The sequence below is a fragment of the Esox lucius genome, chromosome 6 (genome assembly GCF_011004845.1).
Source record: "Esox lucius isolate fEsoLuc1 chromosome 6, fEsoLuc1.pri, whole genome shotgun sequence".
NCBI classification, from domain to species: Eukaryota; Metazoa; Chordata; class Actinopteri; order Esociformes; family Esocidae; genus Esox; species Esox lucius.
The window spans coordinates 9,474,887-9,496,392 of NC_047574.1; the positions used below are offsets into that span (position 1 = coordinate 9,474,887).

Genomic DNA, 21,506 nt, shown 5'->3' on the forward strand with positions numbered 1-21,506 from the left:
GTCTGTGAAAGATAGATTTCAAAGGAAGTGGGTCGGAAATCTGCTAATTTTATTACCATTTATTAATTTTGAAAGCAGTTGTTGTTTTTGACTGCGGCATCCTGTGTCAGATGTGGATGTTGCCTCTTCCTGTCCTCCTACATTCATGAATCTTTTTCCTGCATCTGTGAAGGGGAAGGGGTGTTTTGGTATAGAACATGTCTCGTCACATTTCCTCTAGAAATCGCACTGACAGTTCTGTTGTGGCAGCAAAACAGTCCACACACTCTCCAGAGACTGAATGCTCCTGATGAGCCAGCCAATTTGATTTCAAGGGGGCCATTAAGCATTTTTTAGCTACCTGACACACTCCATCTGTGCTGATTTCTCTGTCTTGTGAATAATGTTGTTGTAAATAGTCTCTTCCAAAAGCCTGCTATTGGCAGAGAATTTATCTGAATGTAATTGCATTAGCATTTACATTCAGATAAATTGCATAGTTCTATACCTACTCATACCTACAGTCACCTATAAGAAGAAAGTGAACATAAAATGCTTGTCTCAAATGTTGACGGAAGAATGCTTAAAGTTCATTTAAAATAAGTTATTACCTGTAATCTCATTATTTCTACAGTAAAACAATTAAATTAGATTGATAAATATAAGCAGATATGTTACTACTGTGAAACCTGTTGCACATATTTGTTACAGCAGAGTAGCCTAAGCCAGGCAAAGATGCAATTGTAATTACAATACTCTAATCATGGAGTAGTTAAACACATTTTAGGCTTTACAATGGATTGTAACACATTTGCTTATCTAAGTGCATAATTGGCATTGATTATGAAATTATTTTGAGTAACATGCAAAGTTATCACATTCATTAGAATATTTTTTGAACCATCTATACATTTAAATTAAACTGAGTATGTACAACCTCCTTGAATATGTTCCTTTTTGATACAAAGAATTGCATTTTGTACCCTTTTAATATTAATAAGCCTATTGGTAGGTAATCTAAAATATAATGCAATTATTATGTTCCAATTCATTGTATCAAAAGTAATAGGGTGAAGTAGTATTTCTTCTTGACAGAAAACAGTAGGATTATATTTCTCCCACACTTCCAGTTTGCTATAAATACAAGATTTCCAACCTGTTTCATTTGTACCGGTTGGTTATGCAGCCCAAATCTCATATTTCTGACGTACTGCACATAGTTCTTACTTTACATTTTCCTCTCAGCTTCTCCTGTACATTCTGTAAAAATAAAAATAAAAAGTAAACATTTTTTTTGCTGACTTGTTGGAGGAAAGTGAATTGTTCCTTCCCTTGTGGAATGATTGGAAGTGATGAGGTTGCTGTTTTAGAGCATCTATTAGGCCTTGTTTGTCATTCTTCTCTGCGTTGTTTGTTTTCCTCAAAGTGTCAGTACTTTCCATTCGGTGCGTGTCTGTGAGAAGCCATGTGCCCTGAGAGTCTCAGAAGTCTGCTGGTCTGATCATCATTGTGGTTGACTTCAGTGAGTAGCCTGAACCTTTCCAGTAGTACCATTTGATTCCGTTAAATCGATTTGAGTTCTGGCCCTGCTGGAAAAATACTCCGTTTAAGTTAGAGGGCCCGCAGGCGTCAAACCACCAGCCTGTGACAACAGAGAGGAAGAGATTGTCAGTTTGAGAGGGTTTTCAGGATGTTTGTTGCTTACATTTTCTATGAGACCGCCAACCCAATAATCATGCAGTTTTGTGCCTATAGTTATGTTTTTTTAAAATTTGGGATTGTTGGTGTATCACAGGGACTGCTCTCTGGTTCCCTGAAATGGAGGGAGTCCTCGGTGCAAGACCTTGAATGGTGGGGGGAGTGGGGCACTAGCTTATATGTCGACTAATCAGACCTGGTATAGGGAAGGAGTTAACATTTTACCCCACAGCAGTCCAACTATCTGAGGCATGGAAGAAGACCTCTATTCTGAGCTCTGAGAGACGAAAAAAAAGAAAAAACTCAGTTCCCAGACTATTAATGTCAGCTGTTGCAGCGACTACATTCCCAAGGGAGCTGATCAGTGATTAACTCGGGATAATTTTGCTCAAGAGCTTTGACCCTTCGACGGGAAGAAAAAGCAAGACGTCTTTTAACTTTCTTACAGATTTCTGGGGAAATGTGCCAAAGCATGTGGGGTGGGTGAGGGAGGTTTGGCGAGGCTGCGTACTTCAGTTAATGTGAAAATGGGGGAGATTATGGGTCATCGTTATAAAGGCTTGTGAAGATACTGAGGTGATTTGCAAATGAAACAGTTTTTTACCTCCTGTTGTCAGTTGTGAGCATTTACAAACGCATTTGTCGTTGTCGGCATCCTTTGTGCTGAAGTCATTTCCCGGTTGACCAAGGCTACTGATTTTGCCTGCTGTCCCACTATAGCCTTTAAGGTGTATCCTGTGTGATGAAAAGAGAGAGAGACTGTGTGGGTGGAGGTACATGATCGCTGTTCCTCAAAAGACCCAGATTAATGGTATTTAGTCTGCCACAGATTCTTTGTACATCTAGAACAAAATGTATTTACGATGTGTATTGTCTTCGTTGGTGTTTGTTTCTTAGTTTTTGACCTACAATTTAAGTAACTACGTAGTGAAAATCTGGAGTGAAACCGACCATTAAGCAGAATGCTATGGAGAATGTCCTTCTCCTGAGGAGAATAAGCCGGCCAGTTATTGCTCTATTGAAGGATGGCTTGTCAGTTGGTTGTTTACTTCCATGATTAAGGTAAAATTTAAATTAATTGCTGTTTTTTGTTTTTGTTCCGCATTTATTGGACACAGGCTTTTATTTGAGAAAGGTATCTATTTGCCGATGATGTTGACATTTTCATTAGTAAAGTTGACTTTCTTGCGCTAAAGGCACTTTTTTCTTGGGAATACGAAGTACAAGAAGTGCAAAACATTGACTGTTTGCAATCTGCCCTGTCTCATATAGTTGGTAGCCTGCTGTGGGACTTCGGAAGGGAGATGGACCTGGGTGAGGGCACCAGAGATATTGTAGCCTTCTTAGGCACATAAAGGACAATCTAATATTCCAGACAGGACGAGATAAAGGCACAGATACAGTAGGTTGCTTGGCTGCTGGTTGTCAGCACAGGTCTTCATGGAGAAACTACGTTCTGGAAGGGGAAGACGCTCACGTCATCGGTGTTCAGGTTGTAGCTGATCCTGTGGTGTAAAGAGTCAGGGTTTGCGGGGACATAAAGCTGAGTGTCATCAGAATAAGTTCAAGTCTAATCCATGTTTCCTGAAGATGTTTTGTGTTGCCAGCAAGTTGTTACAAAACGTTAGTTGTCAGGGACCAAGGTTTGGGGTTTCTCTTGGCGGGCCAGGATGGCTGCAGTCTAGAAGCGATCAATAAGGAGATTCTGTTGGCAGCCTGGCATCGCTCACTGTGTCTAATACTGCACAGAGATCCATCAGTATTTTGAGGGTTTCAGACTCATTGTCAGCATCGATGTGACTAACTGTGAAACCTGACTTGAAGGGCTCTGGAAGGGGCGGGAAACGACACATCTGAGGAGCTTACTCAGGAATAGCAGGTTGGAGATGAGCCTTCCGTTCTGGGGGTTGCCAGATAGAGGAGTTTTAAGTACTGGTGTCAGTGTAGGCCGTTTGACCTGAGGAAGAGCAAGCTGAGTGATGACAGATTTCTAAGAAGGCACCAGAGCAGGGAAGCAGGTTTTGACAAGGGAGGTGTGGACTTGGTCAGTGAGATTAGGCTTCATTGTCCCAATAAGCTTCAGTAACTGTGGTGAAAGGTGAAGAATTTACTCTAAGAGCATAATACTGGGTAGCTCAACTACAGAGGCTGGAGAGAACAGAACCGTGTTACAGATGGTTTTAGAGGTTGGAGAGAAAAGCACCGTGTCACAGATGATTTTAGAGGCTGGAGAGAACAGGACTGTGTCACTGATGGTTTTAGAGGCTGGAGAGAAGACAACCGTGTCACAGATGGTTTTAGATGCTGGAGAGAACAGGACCGTGTTACAGATGGTTTTAGAGGTTGGAGAGAAAAGGACCATGTCACATATGATTTTAGAGGCTGGAGAGAACAGAACCGTGTTATAGATGGTTTCAGTGTTAGATTGGAAGAAGCATTGGTATTGTTTAACCGTTCCAGGGTATTTTAGAGCCAATAACACTAAGTGTTGGCCGTTCATTTTAGTTTTATAGCTCTTTAATATTATAAAATGATAGATAAAAAAAATGCCTTTATTGTTTTTGTTATTGAAACTTCAGTCGTGTTACTGACCAAATGTTGCATATGTGTGCACAAATTGAATAGAGTTGAACCCCAGCCAACGTAAATGGAAGCTGCTTCTTGGGCAAATTATATTTTGTATAACTTTTTTATTATTTATTTTTTCAGGCATGTTTTGCTTTATTGAACAGGAAGGTGTTAGAAGATAGTGTTTTCAAACCTATTCTGCAGCAGTATATGTGCACCAGTGGCGATGGCTTGTGTAACTAGATCTGTATTATCAATAGTCCTTTTAAACATTGGCCAATAACACAACTTATAACGTTGAATAAGAAATGTATTAAAGGCTATTAACCTTGTGCTTATTGACATGGCTATTTACACACAATGAAGGCCTTAGTAGCTACATATATACACTAATCCGTGTGGCTATTATATTGTGGCTAATGTGTGTACCTTAAAATCACCACATAATTTCAAAGCCGGATACAAGTGGCTCAAGAGGGATTAGTAGATCAAAGCTGAGAAGGCAGATTGAATCAGCAGAGCCTGCTCTGATTCATAGCCGGTGATCTTGTACGCCAGGCATTCAAAAGATGACAATTTATAACTGACATAACAGGACAGACCGTCCTGTAGTATAACACCAGTCCGGCACCCTGTCTGGATGCATGAGAAGACTTCAAGTTGGTGTGACCAGGTGGACTGCGTTGGTTGGGGGGGGGGGGGTCGTCATTAGGTTGAGGTCAAGTCTCCGCGAGGCAGAGAAAGTCTTGACCTGTTGTCATTGATGGCATTTAGTAGTGGGCCATTGTTGGCTCATGCATTGCTAGGCCATAGTTGAATTAAGTTGTCTGAAGGGCATTGGGTGGAACTGGACAGTGTCTTTTTCATCCAACTCTTGGGCATGATTTACTGCTCACAAAGTGAATGCAAACAAAATACTTTTGTTAATTAGTTATTTCAGTCTCCAACCACCATGTCGTCCTCGCCTTTTGCCCGGGCCTGTTAATATGTTGAATCATTGGGTGTAGTGAGTGATTGTTGCTGACATTTCTGAATCGTTAGGTCTTGCGTTTGGTCCATTTAATGGGAAATGAGCATGGTAGATGGAGCTGATATCCGGCCAAACAATTAGCTTGTTTGTTGTCAAATATCTGAACCAATTATGTGTTTTTAATGAAAACCAAACTTCAAAACTGATGACGAACAAGTATATTCAGGCTTTATCAGTATCTATTTCTTGATTTTCAGAAATATGACCCGTATAACATTTACTTTATTATGGTCTCCTTCTGTCGTGCAGCTATGCTGACTTGTTTCGCTCTGGATTACAAATGAGTGAAAGCTGCTGCCTGTGTTTGATGGTCTTCACACAGATTTGGACCAACACGGTCCGTCACACACTGGCCAATAAGTATCCTCCATTCATCCCCAACACAGGGGGGAAATCTAGACCTACCTGTAATTCTCTGCTTCAGTGTCGAGAGAAAACTGGTCATAAAGTGAGAATGCCGCGTTGTCCTCCCAGTCCGTCAGCTGGATTCTCAAGACGTATGGTTGCTGATTGGTCAGTGTGGAAACAATCTCATTTCCCAACCAGTATTCAGCAGAGGGGTTTCCAAAGCCCTTTGGAGGACCATAAACAGGGTTATTCGCATTTAACATGTCATGGTTGCGTTAGGAGAGCTTAAAGAGTCTGAAGGGACTAGAAAAATTTCCACTAGCTCTTACCATTTTGTACTCTTTCCACGTACGGTGAAAGTCAACACGGCCATCAAAACGTTTTTGTAGTACTGTCCATCCTCCCCCCTCCGTATCCATGTCACAGTAAGCCTTTAATCAAGAAAAAAAGGGATTAACAATATTCACTTTTTTAGTTGTGGTGACACTGAGGAAAGTCAGACTTTGAGTTGATAATAAAAGCAGTTTCACCTCCGTGTAGTTGAAAGGACTTCACCCCCCAAAAAACAAGCAAAGTGCCAGCTCTAACCACTGAAAAGTATCTAAGGAGATCGCTACTCAAGCTTTGGCATGCACAATGCAAACCACAGGCAGAGGACATTTTAAAGGACTCTGAATTAATGGAAATCCACTGTGTCATGGGATTTCTTTGGCTGTTATGTTGGATACTATTTAAATAAGCAATTTTTCAATGTAATTGAATGTTGATTATATGTAGGGAGCTTTGTGTTAGTCAAATGGAGGCTAACAGGAACAGTTCTACCTTGAACTCCTGAGTCGTGTTGGGAAGGTTCAGTGTGTAGACCCCACTGTCTTTGTTCCCTGACTTGTAGACCGCGGTGCAGTCTGGGTATGTGGTCGGTGTGTCCTGCATCATGGTAGGCTTGTTCCCTGAAAGAAAATGGCGGCAAATTAAATGGATGGCACCGCAAACCTGAGCATATACAAAAAATTTACATATTTGTTAATGTTTTTATTCTTTTGCTTTGAGTGACATTCTGTTGATTTCAAGTGTTCATATGTACTGAAGCTCGTCGGCAGTGATATATGTCCAGTAGAAAGACAGACAGTTTGCTGAGCCGGTTCTGTGTTAAGAAACCTGTTGATATGTTGACTGTTTGAAAATGATCCAAGTGCCAAGGCCTTTTTACAACAACCCCTACTTCGATGTCACATAGACAACTTTACTGGGAGGAGTCTCAGGCGACCCAAACTATATTACTTATTTCACAAAGTGACTGCTTATTAGGCTCAGTTGCACTGGCTGTAGCATTCTGTGTCAAGTTGGCGATGCCAGCATGATCTGTCTCCTGGATGCTGTCATGTAAAGGCTGTCACGCACCTCCACCAGTAGGGACGGAGATGGTGGAGATTAGGTTGTTGACGGTCTCCAGCAGCTCGTGTTGTTGCCGCTGCAGGGCAGAGTTGTTGCTGGTGGCCCGGAGCAGCTGTTGCTCCAGCTCTTCGATGACAGCCGTCTGTCTCATTACCAGGGTGGAGAGCTGCTCCTTCTCCTCCTTCAGTGTCTTCAGCTCCACCTGTCTTTGTTCTTCCATCTGTCCCACCCTCTTCTCCAGGTAGCTGGGTAGGAAGACAGGGATGGTACATGTTAAGCAACTCGTAACTGGTCTTGTAGTACTCAGAGCAGTATGTTGGTGTTGGCCCAGGAATTTTGTTATTCCTGTTGTGGACTGCTGCCCTTATCGCAATTCAGTTTCTCTGGAAACCCTATCCAATAACTAGCCCTGTTATCGGGAAGCAGAATGTTTTACAATACAAACAACTGAAGGGCCTCTAATGCAATAATAATGTCGCATAGAAAAAATTATAGATTAAGCTAAACATTTACTCTTGTGTATTTCAGCCTCATTTCAGTTGATGCATGATTTCGAAATGGGACACCTTTATGAAAGTGCAGTTTAACGTTATTAATCAAAATGAATATAAACAACAAAATAACCTTACCTGTTTTTGTCATTCAACTTGCTTATTTCATTTGTTTGAATAATAAGCTGTTTTTCCAATTTATTTGTTGACAGAGAGTTCTCAAGAAGCTGACGTTCAAGCCGCGTTGTATGATTTATTACCTAAAAGATGAAAGAGACATTTCCCACAAATTATTGCAGATTAGATTAAGCTATTAATTTCTGCACGCCCATTGCAGACCAAATTAAGTAAACACAATTTTGTCATTAGATTAAATATTTGGCAAGAACCAAAGATAACACAGGATCTTATGAGATTTGTTTTTGTCAGCAAATCAGATTTTTCTTTTTTTTGTACCCGAAATGTTTCTTGTCTGCCATAATTACACCAAATAAATGCTAATTACTAGACTTTAGCTGTAGATATTGTTTGTTCAATCTACTTAACAAACTTCCCCCTTGCCCTTGATTTGAATTGTGCATCTGGTGTGTTTGTTTGGCCACGCAAATATTTAATTGCAAATCTTTTTCAAAGGAGCAATGTGTAGAATTATGAGTATTCGGTGCAGTGTTTCTTAAATGTGTTGTTAGTAATGACTATCTTGATTTGTAGCTCATTACACTTCCTTGACTTGAGTCTTTCAACCCAAATCGTCTAGTCACATTAATGTTCTACTGCCCCTTTAAGGCTGGAGGTCTCTACCCTGGTCCTTTGCCGCCCTCGGGGATCTGACAAGTGAGGTAGTTTACGTGAGTTTCATACTGTTCCCCCTGGGGAACAAACACATAACACTGGTGCTGCACGTGCCATACCAACTGACCTTACATGGGTTCGAGCCCTGACCTTTTCCAAAATGAAATGACCGCATGGGTGCTTTAGGGCTTCCTTCAGTTGTGTGTGCTATGACTAAATGAAACACTCGTTGTTTATAGTTGGGACTGTCTAAATAGTGGATTATGTAATGGATTTGTGACATATCCCCGTTATGAGTAATCTGTTTAACAAACAATTCCACAATATAGTGCAATTCTTTTGGATCTGTTAATTGAAAAGGAACTGTACCCAGCCAGACAATTTTTTTTTGTACCCCTTACTATACACAGAAAGCATTTTATCTATACAACATCTTGAATACACTTGAAGCTGTAACAGTAGCACTTGTCTCAAGTACAATTTGAGTGCAAATTGCATTTTCAATATTCCTATCTCATGTTATGAGAACATTGTTTGTGATTCTGTTCACATTCTGAAGAGCAACATGAGCTGGGCCAAGGTGGTTGGAAAAATCATTCGTAACAGGAAAAAACAGAACAATCAAATTTCAATAAAGGACTGATATGTTGGAAAGTGGGCAGGGTATGCAGAGACTGTGAAAGAGTGGTTCTATTATGTAATGGTATCTCTCACAGATGTATTGATTTCCTGAGTTTTCCCAATATGAGGAACTGAACTCAGCAAAAACCCGGGTCAGTTTGTGCTTTACATTCATATTTGGTGTGTCTCTGCTATTGGAGCTGGTGTTATCTGATTATGCCAAATTGATAGACTATTTCTAGTGGGAATACAATGTTGTTGTAATAACAGGAAATGCTATGAAGTTCATGAAAGGTCTATGACCTTCTAAAATAAATCAAAATCCTGACAATGTTGGACAGCATTACTTGTGTCATATTCATTGTTTTTACCCGCAATGAAATTGAGACAGTTTGGACTTGGCATACCAGCAAGCGTAGTGGCACCACTGGCCCAATTTTGACCGAGCTTGAAGAATCTGTCATTTACTAAGTCGAAGGGTTAGCCCAAGAAGGGTGCTAAAATAGACACTTGAAATGTGTTGGTCATGCCACAAATTGCAATTTACACATGACATGGTTACAGTTGTCTTGTAGCATGTTGTTGAGCTGCTGTGTTAAACAGTGTTGTGACCATATCGTGTAAAGTACTCACCTGAGCCTCTACGCTGGTCAGTTTCCGTGTCTGCTCAGCTGTTTGACTCAGCAGGTTAGTTCCAATCTCTATCATGGCCGCCGTGTGGTTATCCACTGCTTTCTGCTGCATGCGCATCATCTCCTGCTTCATGTTTTCCTGAATGTAGTTCTCTAGCTGTAGTAAGGATCGAGAAGATGAGGTGATGGAAGGTGATACAGTTGAAGTTGTCTACCACAATTTTGAGCCTTTATCCGTTTCCTCAGCCACAATAGGGGAGCTGGGAAAATATGTATTTGTACAGACTTTTTAAAGTGTTGAAAATCTTGGTCCCCTGGCGGTATTGTTTGCTCGCTGTGATAGGGTCAAATTTATTTTGGTATGAAGCAGTTTTTGTAATGTGTAGAAAAAATATACTTTGGAACCAGGCAAGCCTATTTCAGCTGGCCCGCAATAAAAAGTGATGAATGATGTTGCCCTCTCTGGATTCGAACCCGGCTCTCCCACGTAAGAGGCTGTCTTTAACCACTACGCCATGGAGCATACATCTGCCAGGAGTTGGTTTAGCATTTCAACATTTGATCATCTTGTCACGCATTAACATCACGCCAAGTTTGAATATTTCGCTAGACACCATTAGGCATTGTGTTTTACTGACTAACGTTTCTTAAGTTTATCTCCACCACAGATCGCACCTATAAACTGTATGACTTTTGCCACTGGCTGTTTTAACAGCATATTCGCCATTTATGAATTACATTGATACAAAACTATTAATATAGGTGACGATAACTGACTTTTTCGTCAAGTGAAAAGACTTGTGTAGCCAGCAAAGAATCTTATTATTTATAACCGATTGATTTGATTGATTGTAGCCAGCTAAGTTTTTGTCTATCCTGAACAAATCCTAACGCATAATTCGAACATCCACCAGAACTCTTTTATCTTAGGCTTACTATAACGTAGCTACTGAAGGTTATAACCAGCAAAGTTTTTGTCTAGCCTGAACAAATCCCAGTGCATAATTGGTTTTGACTGTGAATGCGTTGTGTAGTCCGCCTATCTAACCAAGGACTAGTCAGTCACTCAGTAAGAGACATCCACTCTTCTAGGCCAGCTCTGCTTACCCGGTCCGTCAAAAAGGTACTGTCCCTGTGCAAGTCAGACAGTTTTTTTTTTTAATAAAATGAAACTTCCTGGCTGACCAAGGTCTTTGAGCATAAATATTTGATGTCTTGATAGACGAAGTTCTCTGACCGAGAGGTTGCATTTTATTAACGCTTCAATCAGTGACAGAGTTCTCTCCTAAACACCTGCCCTAGAGTCTACAGATGTCATTTGTTTTTGTTATTGAAGCTGTGGTTTACCATTGCTACTTGTGAAATGTTTTGAACATACACTGATTGTTCTTCTGGTGTATGTCCCAAGCAATAGCGTTGTCTTTAGAGAAATGCACGATTTTAGATTGAATTCTGTCCCCTTATCCAGTGTCCGCCTGTCAAAATCAACTGACTGACGTATAGCAGACCAAATCATAAACCTCTGAATGCCAGTCAGACCTGAACATCTTGTAAACAGGATGGGAATGACGAGTTGCATCCTCTGACACTGAGTGTCATGTCATTAGCAGGCCTAGTCCTTCAGATCTTTGTTTTGCGTAAACAATTAAGCTGTATACTAATTTGCCGACTAGGTGAACTGTTGTCACAATTTTAAACCGGAAAAATATAATTAGCCATTTGAAATGGTAATGAATGACACACATTGCAATCAGTGGTAATTTTGTTTGTCTTCCTTTCTCTACTTTCGTCCGATCTGTGTTCCTGGACTCGATCTGTTTTTCCACATGCAATGCCGTTCTTTTGCTACTCATTGGTCTTTTGGGGTAGAAGATCAGAATTAGGCTTCCAGTGTAAATGCAGCCTGAGACGCTTGGTGGCTGGAAGAGTGAGCGGGACATTCCATTGACAGCTAATGATCTAATCAGTTGTTTACGCAACTTGAGAAAAGCTTGTTTTTCCTTCTGTTAACACGAAAAGCATGATGCCAACTGACACACTTCTTTTACTGGCACGACAACAAAGTCTGTTAGCCTGTTGTTGGTATGATTATTTTCTTCCTTTTTTTTTTATGCCGACATGCAACAATTTGAAGTACCTCGGCACTAAGGAGAGGGAAAAAGGGGGGTTTGTCAGTTGATGTACAATGATTTCCTCAGTCCTCAACTCAGGGTCGTACATGTTATAGTTCAGAGGAAGAGCCTTTCCTCTGTTAAAGATGCTTCCGGGATTTTGGGCACTGGTTGTAGAAGTGGTGTATCAGAACGTTATGTACAGTACCAGTCATAAGTTTGGAGACACTTTCCCATTCAAGGGTATTTCCTACTAATTGTAGAACAATATTGAAGACTTCAAAACTTTGAAATAACAAACGGAGTCATGCGGTAACCTAAAAAGTGTTACATCAAAATGAATCTATATTGTAGGTTCTTCGAAGTAGCCACCCTTTGCCTTGATGACAGCTTTGCGCACTCTGCAATTTTATGAACTCTGCAGTTGACACGGTGGGTTGAATGGGTCAGGTGGGAGCTGTGTGAACGGCTATGAGTTACGCTTGTCTTGTCAGTGTTCTATAGACCTCATCATTAATCAAAACTTCAAGAGAAACTAAGAAGCGGGAGCTGAAGCAAGGGTGGTCTGTTCCTTTCACACAGGCAGTGGTTCAGCAGGCCTGAAAGGGATGGCCACATCCTTCATCTGGGCACCTGTGAGGATGCTTTGTCAGTCCTCTGCCCATCTCACCCACTCGGAGCCACCACAGCCCTGCATCTGTGACGCCTCTTTATTTTATGGTCTTTCAGGGTATGATGTCCCCGCTCGCTTTCTTATTACTCAATACTGAATCAACGCGAAGACGGACCCTTTCAGCAGAAGCACAATGTCTCTGTTGTCTTGCCTTAAACCTTACAAGGTCAAGTTCACTTCTCTCAATCAGAAGCTGAGGATTATTTTTTTTTTATCTGAATGAAAGTCTTTGAGAGCCATCTTTAGAAGTACCAAAAGGGACTACAGTATAGCGTGCCAGCACATCACTGGAAGGTATATGCGTGTACTAATTTTCTTTAATGGGGGAAGTAAGACATTGACTAGAAACGTAGCAACTTGCAAAGCCTATGAAACAGAGTGGGGAACGGTAATTCCCCGTAACATCACAGCTACATGATGAGAACAGTTTGACACCCTTCTTTCCAGATTATACATCTATGCCAAAGGCTCCTAAAGCTTACTGTCTCTTATCCTTAACATCTGAAATTGGCGTGGCAATGGCAAGGCTGCAGAGCAATTCATTTACTGCTTAATCTCTGAACGGTTCGTAGCACCCAATGAGTTATCTGGCGCCAAGTTCCTTATTACGTTTAAATGGTGGGCACTCTGCCAGAATCTTTTGTACCTATGCCAATAACACCCTTTTTATGGAACCATTTGAAACCTTTAATACAAATTGGAGGGATGTTACATTTCAATCAAAATTAAGAGACAAAAGAAAAGCGTAGTACCTTACGAATGGGTGCGAGTGAACATTGAACTAGCATGTTGAGAACTCTCAGTGGAGGGTTAGAGAACTAGAACACTTTACCTTCAGGAGCCACTGTGTGTTGTTCACCATGATGTTCTCCAGCTGCTCCAACCTCTGGACTGAGTCGTCATATTCTGCTGGGTCATCCTTCTGGACGAGGTTGGTATAGGTGCTGCTCGGGGTCTTGCAGCTGTCCTGCTCTGGCAGCAGGAAGGTATAGCTGCACGGGCCATTCTGGATCTGGTACTGTCTCTTACCAGCTGTCGTGTCTGTAGTTTTCATGGACTCTGCTCCTGGGGCCAGGCAGCCACTCAAGAACAGTAAGCCGACATAAAACATTTCAAAGTATTAAAATAAAAATTATTTCGAAAAGGTAATCCAAACTCTCCTTGTGAGTCTTTGCCTCTCAGTTAATTGTTTTTAGAGTTTCAATTTTGTTGTTATTCTTTCCTCTGGAACATCCATGTGCACAGGCCTCTTCCAACTCATGTTCTTTTATAGGCAGGAGGAGGGGACACAGTTTGGGGTACGCCGGGTAGACAGTGTGTCACTCCTGCAGGTTCCGAGTCCTAGACTGCTTGTGTTCTCTCTTTCATTAAGCCTCCGGTCTCTTGCTTGCAGCTGCAGTTGGCCTCTTCGTTAGGTAGCTATGGGAGTGAAGGCAAGGCCCCTCCCACTATAGTCCCATAGCCAGTCACTGAAGAGCCACTGGGCTTTAAGAAATGTGGAGACTGCACACACGCGCGCACACACATGCGTATGTGTACACACACACACACACACACACACACACACAGAAGCAGATGCATTAATTAAACACTTCCCATCGTATCCTCTTTTTCTCATGAGAGAGAGGGAGCGCTTCATGAACAGGTCAGAAAGAAGGGCAGAAAGGATAAAGCAACAATGCCCATATTTGTATTTTCTCACAAGCCGTTGACTGACATCGTTTCAGGATGCAGCTGCCGTTTTTCAGCGGTTTGTCCATCTCTGTCTTTGATAAATCATTTTCTCCCTGTGACAAAACACAGGTATTTGTCTTGAGTGAGAACATTAAGGGAAGGAGATCTTTTTCTATTGTCACTCATCTTATTCCAAACCCTGCAAAGCCTTAAGAAACATTAGCTCTTGTTTCCTGTCGTTCTCCAACTCTGTGTTGTGTCTTGGTCTTGTTACAGATGTAGGGGTGAAATCCAGTATGTTTACAGAGGGGCTAGAGTATCTGGCAGGGGTTTTTGGGTTATTAATAAAGCTCATCCTTCATCTTCATGTAATCTTGATAAGATGCTACATCTCCATTACTGTGACTTTAAATAGACAGAGTTTGGTTTCACACAGATCTGTCATCCAAAGTACAAAGTATGTGGGAATAAAGTAGTTGGATTCTTCATCTGGTCATTTTTTTGAATTATTTCAAAAATCTAGTTTTTATTTTTTCCCATCACCTCTTGGGAACTGTTGAAAGGTAGCTAGGGAGACTACACAGAAGCCATGTCTGAAGCAGAGGTAAAGTAGCCTATTTATCCGCGTATTGTACTGCAGTACGTTTTGATCAGAATCTTCAGAGGTGCCTGGCTGTCGCCAAACCACATTCCCTTATTTTCCCACCTTTGATTTGAGAGGATGTGTTTTAGGTCAGGGTGGCTGTGTTCCCAGCATCCTGTCTCAAACCTTTTCAGACTGGCATGGCGTAGCATAGGGGAAAATGGGTCCCAAATAGTCTAGTCAGTTGATCTCAGTCTTACGTTCGAATCACAAAAGCCTATTTTCTAGCCAGTTGTTAATAAAGTAGTGATTATTCAGGAGCTTCAACTATGGTTGATACTTCATCGAAAGGTGACATAACCAGTATATATTGGTGGAAAGCTGTTCTGAGAGACATTTGCCTCTCGGAATGGTGACATTAATGCTGGCACAGTGTCAAAGATGCCAACCAAGCTCTGGAACGTTTGTGCTTTGTTTGAGCTAATTGGTTGTTTGGTTGTGCGTGCACCACTGGCATAAGGAGATCTCCAAATACAAACCTGTCCTCATTATTAACCTGTCAAAAGTCAAAGAGCACGCAAAAAAGACCCACTCATGCAGTTCAGCCGGGGAATGCTTATGTTGTAAATCTAAATATAATGCTTATGTTGTAAATCTGAATATATGCATGCTATGTGAGTTGAATCTATGCAATTGTTTGGTTACAGGATTGCAACTTTATAAAATGTGTTCAAATGTCATTGTACAAGCTTGTGAACATAAGCTTGCAAGCACGTACCTAAATGTACAAGCTTGCAAAATTTACAGCCACCAAGTTTTAGACACAAGTGCACAGAACTTTGGCATGTTTAATATTCCGTCAGCAACAATCTGATTCATGGAGGGTTAGCGTTTTGTTTTCAAAGTGGACAATATTTTTTTGTTTTTAACATCCTTACATAGGCTTCACATTACGATTTAAACATGTTTTTAATCTAAATACAATCTAAAGTCAATTGACAACATATACATACATAGACAGCCTACTTACAAATATTAGGTTCCTTTAAGCTCATTCAAGAATTTTAGGGGTTGTACTTGAGGCTTTCTTAGGACTTGCTCCTATGTCTGCTATATGGAACCTTATATGGTAAATAACATCAGATACCTAGTTATTTAAGAATCCATATCATTCATTCCATACAGATTCCATTAATGTGCCATTTACCAAGCGTGGCAACAGCTAAATAATATTTTAGCTAAGAATATATTATATAAAACAAACCATTCTATGCTTATGTAGAGTGGAAATGTGTTGGTGGCTAGAAGGAATTACTAAATAATACACCACTTAGCTTAAAAATTCAGTTTACTGTTGCCCAGGATATTCATGCAGCTTCATTAACATGAATGTAAATGCAAAACAGCTGAAACAAATTAAGAAGGAGCTGTTAGACATCTTTTAGAGCCAAAGTGTGTTGGTACTGGTATAACTTTTGTTTGTGGTACCCCATTTACACTTCTGGGTGTCGATAGAGCTCTCAATGCAGTGGGGGGTACCTTTTCAATATTTTTCAGATTTTCAATATATTTCACATGAAGAGTTACAGATGTCATCAAGTCCTGTGGTTTTTCTGTTAATATAAATCTGCAACTGAAAAGCTTTTGCAAACATTACTGGTTATATTAACCTAGAAAGGATGTGAGATCAAAATGCGTTGGTGCAACGTGAAGTTCTTACATTCACAAAACTCTAATTTTCAGTAGTTTAGGTCTTCCTTTAATGTTCTTAAAGAAAAGCTTAATATTCATACTAATAATGATGGTAATTATCACACAAACACAATTTCAACGTGCTTTTAGATTTGTAGCGGGTTGACCTTTTTGCTGTTTTCGAAATAATCACTTAGTCTGTCATGTATAATAAAGGTGTTTTCTTTATTTGTTCCAGTCATTTGAACTATATCAAACTACAGATATCACACACAAGGCTATGCAGGTGGTTTGCATAGGAAGTGAATCCGCTTAGAGGATGTTTTGTCTTAAACCCCAGGGATGTTTCTCCATCACGGTCATCTTCCTACCGCTCCACTGGATTCAGTCTTCATTTCCCAAAACACCGTAGCTCAACATATTTCACCCCTTCATTGAAATAGTCTACACATCCATTTAGTCTTTAACCTTTTTAACTGATGTAAAAAAATCAGTTCCTATTACAATGTATTATACATTAGTCCTAGCACATTTTAACCAAAATCATTCACTGTTGAGGCAAGCCCTGAACTTCACACACTTTCACAAATCCCGGTGAGGTAATCTAACAGAATGTGAAGGAAGTGCGGCGCGTTTTAGGAAGATGACCACAGAGGAAGGCTGTTCATTCCAAAAACACAGAATACGGAGCGGTTCCGGTGTTCCGGCTGAACCACTACAACCATTTTACAATGTGTGGGCGTCGATGTTTGTCAGTCTAGTTTCATGTGAAGATGAAGAGCATTATGGGGGAAGTGACACACAATGACCTAGGGGGTTTATTTTCAAGAGTTTACATCCAAAGCCATAACCAAATCATGCACCATTGTGTATGGTATAAAGCTCTGCAGACGCGAGGGCTTCTTAGGACACATTATAAGATGATTAAAGGCTGCATTTTTGTTTTGAGTCATCTGTTTGAAGACCCTAAATGAATGTCCAGTTACTACTAAGTTATTTAACAACACGTGTGTATGTACAGTGAGGGGGGAAAAGTATTTGATCCCCTGCTGATTTTGTACGTTTGCCCACTGATGTAATTTTCAGTCTATAATTTTAATAGTAGGTTTTTTTGAACAGTGAGAGACAGAATAACAACAAAAAAAATCCATAAAAACGCATGTCAAAAATTGTATGAATGGACTTAGTACCCCCAAAGCATAATGTTTCCACCTCCTTGTTTGACGGTGGGGATGGTGTTCTTAGGGTCATAGGCAGCATTCCTCCTCCAAACACGGTGAGTTGAGTTGATGCCAGAGAGCTCGATTTTGGTCTCATCTGGCCACGACACTTTCACACAGTTTTCCTCTGAATTATTCAGATGTTCATTGGCAAACTTCAGACGGTCCATGTGCTTTCTTGAGCAGGGGGACCTTGCGGGCGCTGCAGGATTTCAGTCCTTCATGGCATAGTGTGTTACCAATTGTTTTCTTGGTGACTATGGTCCCAGCTGCCTTGAGATCATTGACATGTTCCTCCTGTGTAGTTCTGGGCTGATTTCTCACCGTTCTCATGATCATTGCAACTCCACGAGGTGAGATCCTGCATGGAGCCCCAGACCGAGAGTGATTGACAATTTTGTGTTTCTTCCATTTGCAAATAATTGCACCAACTGTTGTCACCTTCTCACCAAGTTGCTTGGCAATGGTCTTGTAGCCCATTCCAGCCTTGTGTAGGTCTACAATCTTATCCCTGACATCCTTGGACAGCTCTTTTTGGAATCTGATTGATTGCTTCTGTGGACAGGTGTCTTTTATACAGGTAACAAGCTGAGATTAGGAGCACTCCCTTTAAGAGTGTGCTCCTAATCTCAGCTCATTACCTGTATAAAAGACACCTGGGAGCCAGAAAACTTTGTCTCTCACTGTCCAAATAAACCTACCATTAAAATTGTAGACTGATAATTTCTTTGTCAGTGGGTGAATGTACAAAATCAGCAGGGGATCAAATACTTTTTCCCCTCACTGTACAGTAACAGCCTGGCAGGAGGCAAAAAGGCGTTCTATGGGGAATGGAGGCAGGCGACCCAGACACATTAGCACAATACTATCAAAGAAACAATAAAACCAAGCACTAAGAGAGAGACCCCTAAAATACAAAAGAAAAATGCAGCAACAAAGCAGAACAACAGGATACATGATAAAAACCATAGACCTGGCAGCAGACAGTATGGAAACAGTAAAGCAGGATACGAACATATTTAGACGGTAAGACAACAACTGGATGGCAGAACTACAGTGAACCGGCTACAGTGAACAGTTGTTTTTTGTAGTTTATTCCACTGGCAGATTAAGCACGTGGGGGAGACGTAGAAATCTCCGGAATATGGATTCAGGCCAACGGGTTTTGTAAATAATCATAAACAACTGGGTCTTGTGTGAGTTATATAATGATGGCCAATTTATAGAGTACAGTGATGTCTTGTAAGGAGAAATGGTTGCGAGTCTGAAGGCTGAATGGTAGAAAACATCTAGCCATGGACGATCCCCTAACCCACCAACCTGTAAACTACAGCTCAGAAATTTAGCGTGGATGGATTATCATCTGAGTCAGGGTCTGTTTAGCAGGATGAACGATTACGGTGGACAAAAACCAAGTCTAGTTTTAAGCTTGGCAACTATTTTGTAGTAGAACCCAATCAAAGCTGGAAAGCAGAGCCAATCAAAGCTGCGTAATTGGAGCCAGCCGAGAAGAGGGAATGTCTCTTACTGGGTGACTAACTACCCATTATTGAATAGTGTAGTGGTTAGAGAGTAGGACTGCCATGCATTCGCCCTGGGTTCGATCCTCACCACGCATACAAACAAAGTAGGCATTAGGATTTGTTCAGGATTGGCTTAAACTTCGCTGGCAGCAAACTTCAGCTGCTACATTGTAGCAGTAAAGTAAAACGGTTTACGGTTATATTCAGATGGACGAACTGCACTGACAAGGACCATTTCGGAGTCATTGTTTTCATTATAGGTACTGTATAGCTATTAGCTAGCCATCTACAGTAATCTCTAATTTAACGCATTGAATGTAGTGTTGCAATCCTGTTATACCTGTTGTTGGTTAGTAAATCTGTTTACAGTTAAATTACGATAGACGAACTGCACCTACAAGCACCATTTTGATTTACAATAGCATAGTTCACACAGCATAGTGGTTGGCTATTCAACGGTTACTGTTTTCTAAATAACCCAACCAGCCATGGAGTGATTGGAGTCATTGTTTTCATTATAGGCACTGTATAGCTATTAGTTAGCCATCTACACTAATATCTTTCTAATTTAACACATTGAATGTAGTGTTGTGATCCTGTTATACCTGTTGTTGGTAAGTAAAACCTTTTACGTTTATATTGCAATGGATAAACTACACCTACAAGGACTATTTTGATGTACATAGTGTAGTTCACATAGCGTAGTGGTAGCGCTATTCAACTGTCACTGTTTTCTAAAGAAACCAATAGTAATTTCTAATCTTATTTTTTTCAAATTTAACTTTGCTGGCTACAAGCTTCAGTGGCTACATTATAGTAAGCCTAAAGTAAAACTGTTTACAGTTATATTGCGATGGACGAACTGCACCGATAAGGACCATTTTGGAGTCATTGTGTTACAATCCTATCATACCTGTTGATGGAGGGCACCTGTTTCGAGAACTGTGGAGTTTCGACAAATTGTCAACAATGTAGGAAGTAAACGGATACCACATCTCTACACACATATAACGTGCAACAACACCCGCTGTTTAAATAGCGTAGTGGTAAAACAGTCTGTCAAAGGACACCATGGATCGGATCCAGCCAGGGCAACAGCATTAACTAGGCTTGCCTGGTTTTTGTTTCATAGTAATTGTCTGAAAGTAATTTAAGGTAATGCTAACAACTACTACAGAATAACCTTTTAGCGGAATGTTTTGCAAGTTGGTGTATATGTATATAGCCTATAATAGTAGGCCTATTATATTAGCCTACTTCAAGTAATATTTTTCTTCAAGTTAGTCTCCTAAGTTGATATGCAGCTGATTACAATTCTCTGGTACAGATCTTTTGAACCAGTGCTCCTGTTATTCTTTCAAATCATATATCTTGATGAAAGACTGTCTTGACTGGATCCATGTCTTCATAATGAATCCACCAGAAGTAGCAGGCCCCATTCTGGCACTCATTTAGTATTTATGATCCCCATTAGCTTCTGCCTAGGCACCAGCTACTTTTCCTGGGATCCCATCGGCAATAAAACATTACATTTACATAATATAATACAATGTTTAACTGGACTTCATTAACACAATAAAATACTGTACTGACTTCATCGTGGTGACGGTTTCATGTGGTCATGGCTATACTGGCCTCTGTGCTCCTCAGATCTGGACACGGGAACTGTGAAGAGACCTCTGGTTTCATGCCTTGTGTCGTTTCATTCCAAAACTGGAGAGTCTGCAACTGAGCCATGCCGGGGAGACGGCAGCACACCAAACTTCCCCTGGAGCTTAAAGCGCCACATTGTTGTCTTAAGATGTTGCCGAATGTCTGTGGATATCGCATGCACTTTAATTTCATGCTTTCGGGCAGGGGGGAATGGACTACCTGGGCTCCAGCCCGAGATGTTCGGACAAGATGAAAAGAGTGATACGGTACTGAACCTGTGATGCAGTGCTAAGCCAGTGTCATAGGACTTGTGGCATCTCATAGATACTCAGCCCATTTGGGGTCCGTTCCAGTTGTCCACCCGTAGAGGCTGTGCAGAAGATGCACCGCTAACGCAGGGATGCGGGTGGGAGCGCGGTGGGGCCAACAGTTGTTTACCTCCGCACAGCGAAATATCAGTGTCTCTGGTTTAAAACTGCTGTCGTCTTTCGATTAGGCTTAATATAGATACCCTCTTTACCATTTCTAAGACTCCCCAAAACGCGTACCGTTAAGATATTATTAGTAACTTAGAAAAGCAGTAAACACAGTGATGGAATGACTTCCATGTGATTATATTCATTTTCAATTGAAACCTCAACTCCCTTTTGAATATTATTTCGTATTACATTTTGTGAGGACATTTCATTTCACAGGTGATACAACACAGACTCTGAAATTTGGCTAAAGCGTGATTTGTCGTGTTATTTACAAATTCAAGGTGTTTTTCTGCCCTCTCCTTGTGAAAACAGAAAACTGCAACACAGTTGTGCCAATTAATGGT

At 40.9% G+C, this 21,506-nt stretch overlaps 2 protein-coding genes across 4 annotated transcripts in view; one reads left to right on the forward strand and one right to left on the reverse strand.

The window, feature by feature from the left end:
- mcph1 (microcephalin 1) overlaps positions 1-21,506 on the forward strand; it is a 34,589-nt gene that overhangs the window by 11,272 nt on the left and 1,811 nt on the right. The gene's annotated exons all lie outside the window — the stretch shown is intronic.
- angpt2a (angiopoietin 2a) lies at positions 34-13,772 on the reverse strand. Its single transcript, XM_010888946.5, has 9 exons — positions 13,171-13,772; positions 9,556-9,711; positions 7,648-7,769; positions 7,025-7,263; positions 6,446-6,573; positions 5,953-6,054; positions 5,681-5,847; positions 2,282-2,412; positions 34-1,621 (listed from the first exon to the last, which is right to left on the reverse strand). Exons 1-9 carry the CDS (start codon positions 13,447-13,449, stop codon positions 1,461-1,463), a joined length of 1,485 nt encoding a protein of 494 aa, XP_010887248.1. The 5' UTR covers positions 13,450-13,772; the 3' UTR covers positions 34-1,460.

Bases quoted from the DNA above. Each gene is read 5' to 3' on its own strand.
- angpt2a (XM_010888946.5), bottom strand. From the start codon at position 13,449: ATGTTTTATGTCGGCTTACTGTTCTTGAGTGGCTGCCTGGCCCCAGGA. The intron at 9,712-13,170 runs GTAAAGTGTTCT...TCCTTACTACAG, and splicing joins ACACACAGTGGCTCCTGAAG to CTAGAGAACTACATTCAGGA. The intron at 5,848-5,952 runs GTAAGAGCTAGT...GGTCCTCCAAAG, and splicing joins CGTGGAAAGAGTACAAAATG to GGCTTTGGAAACCCCTCTGC.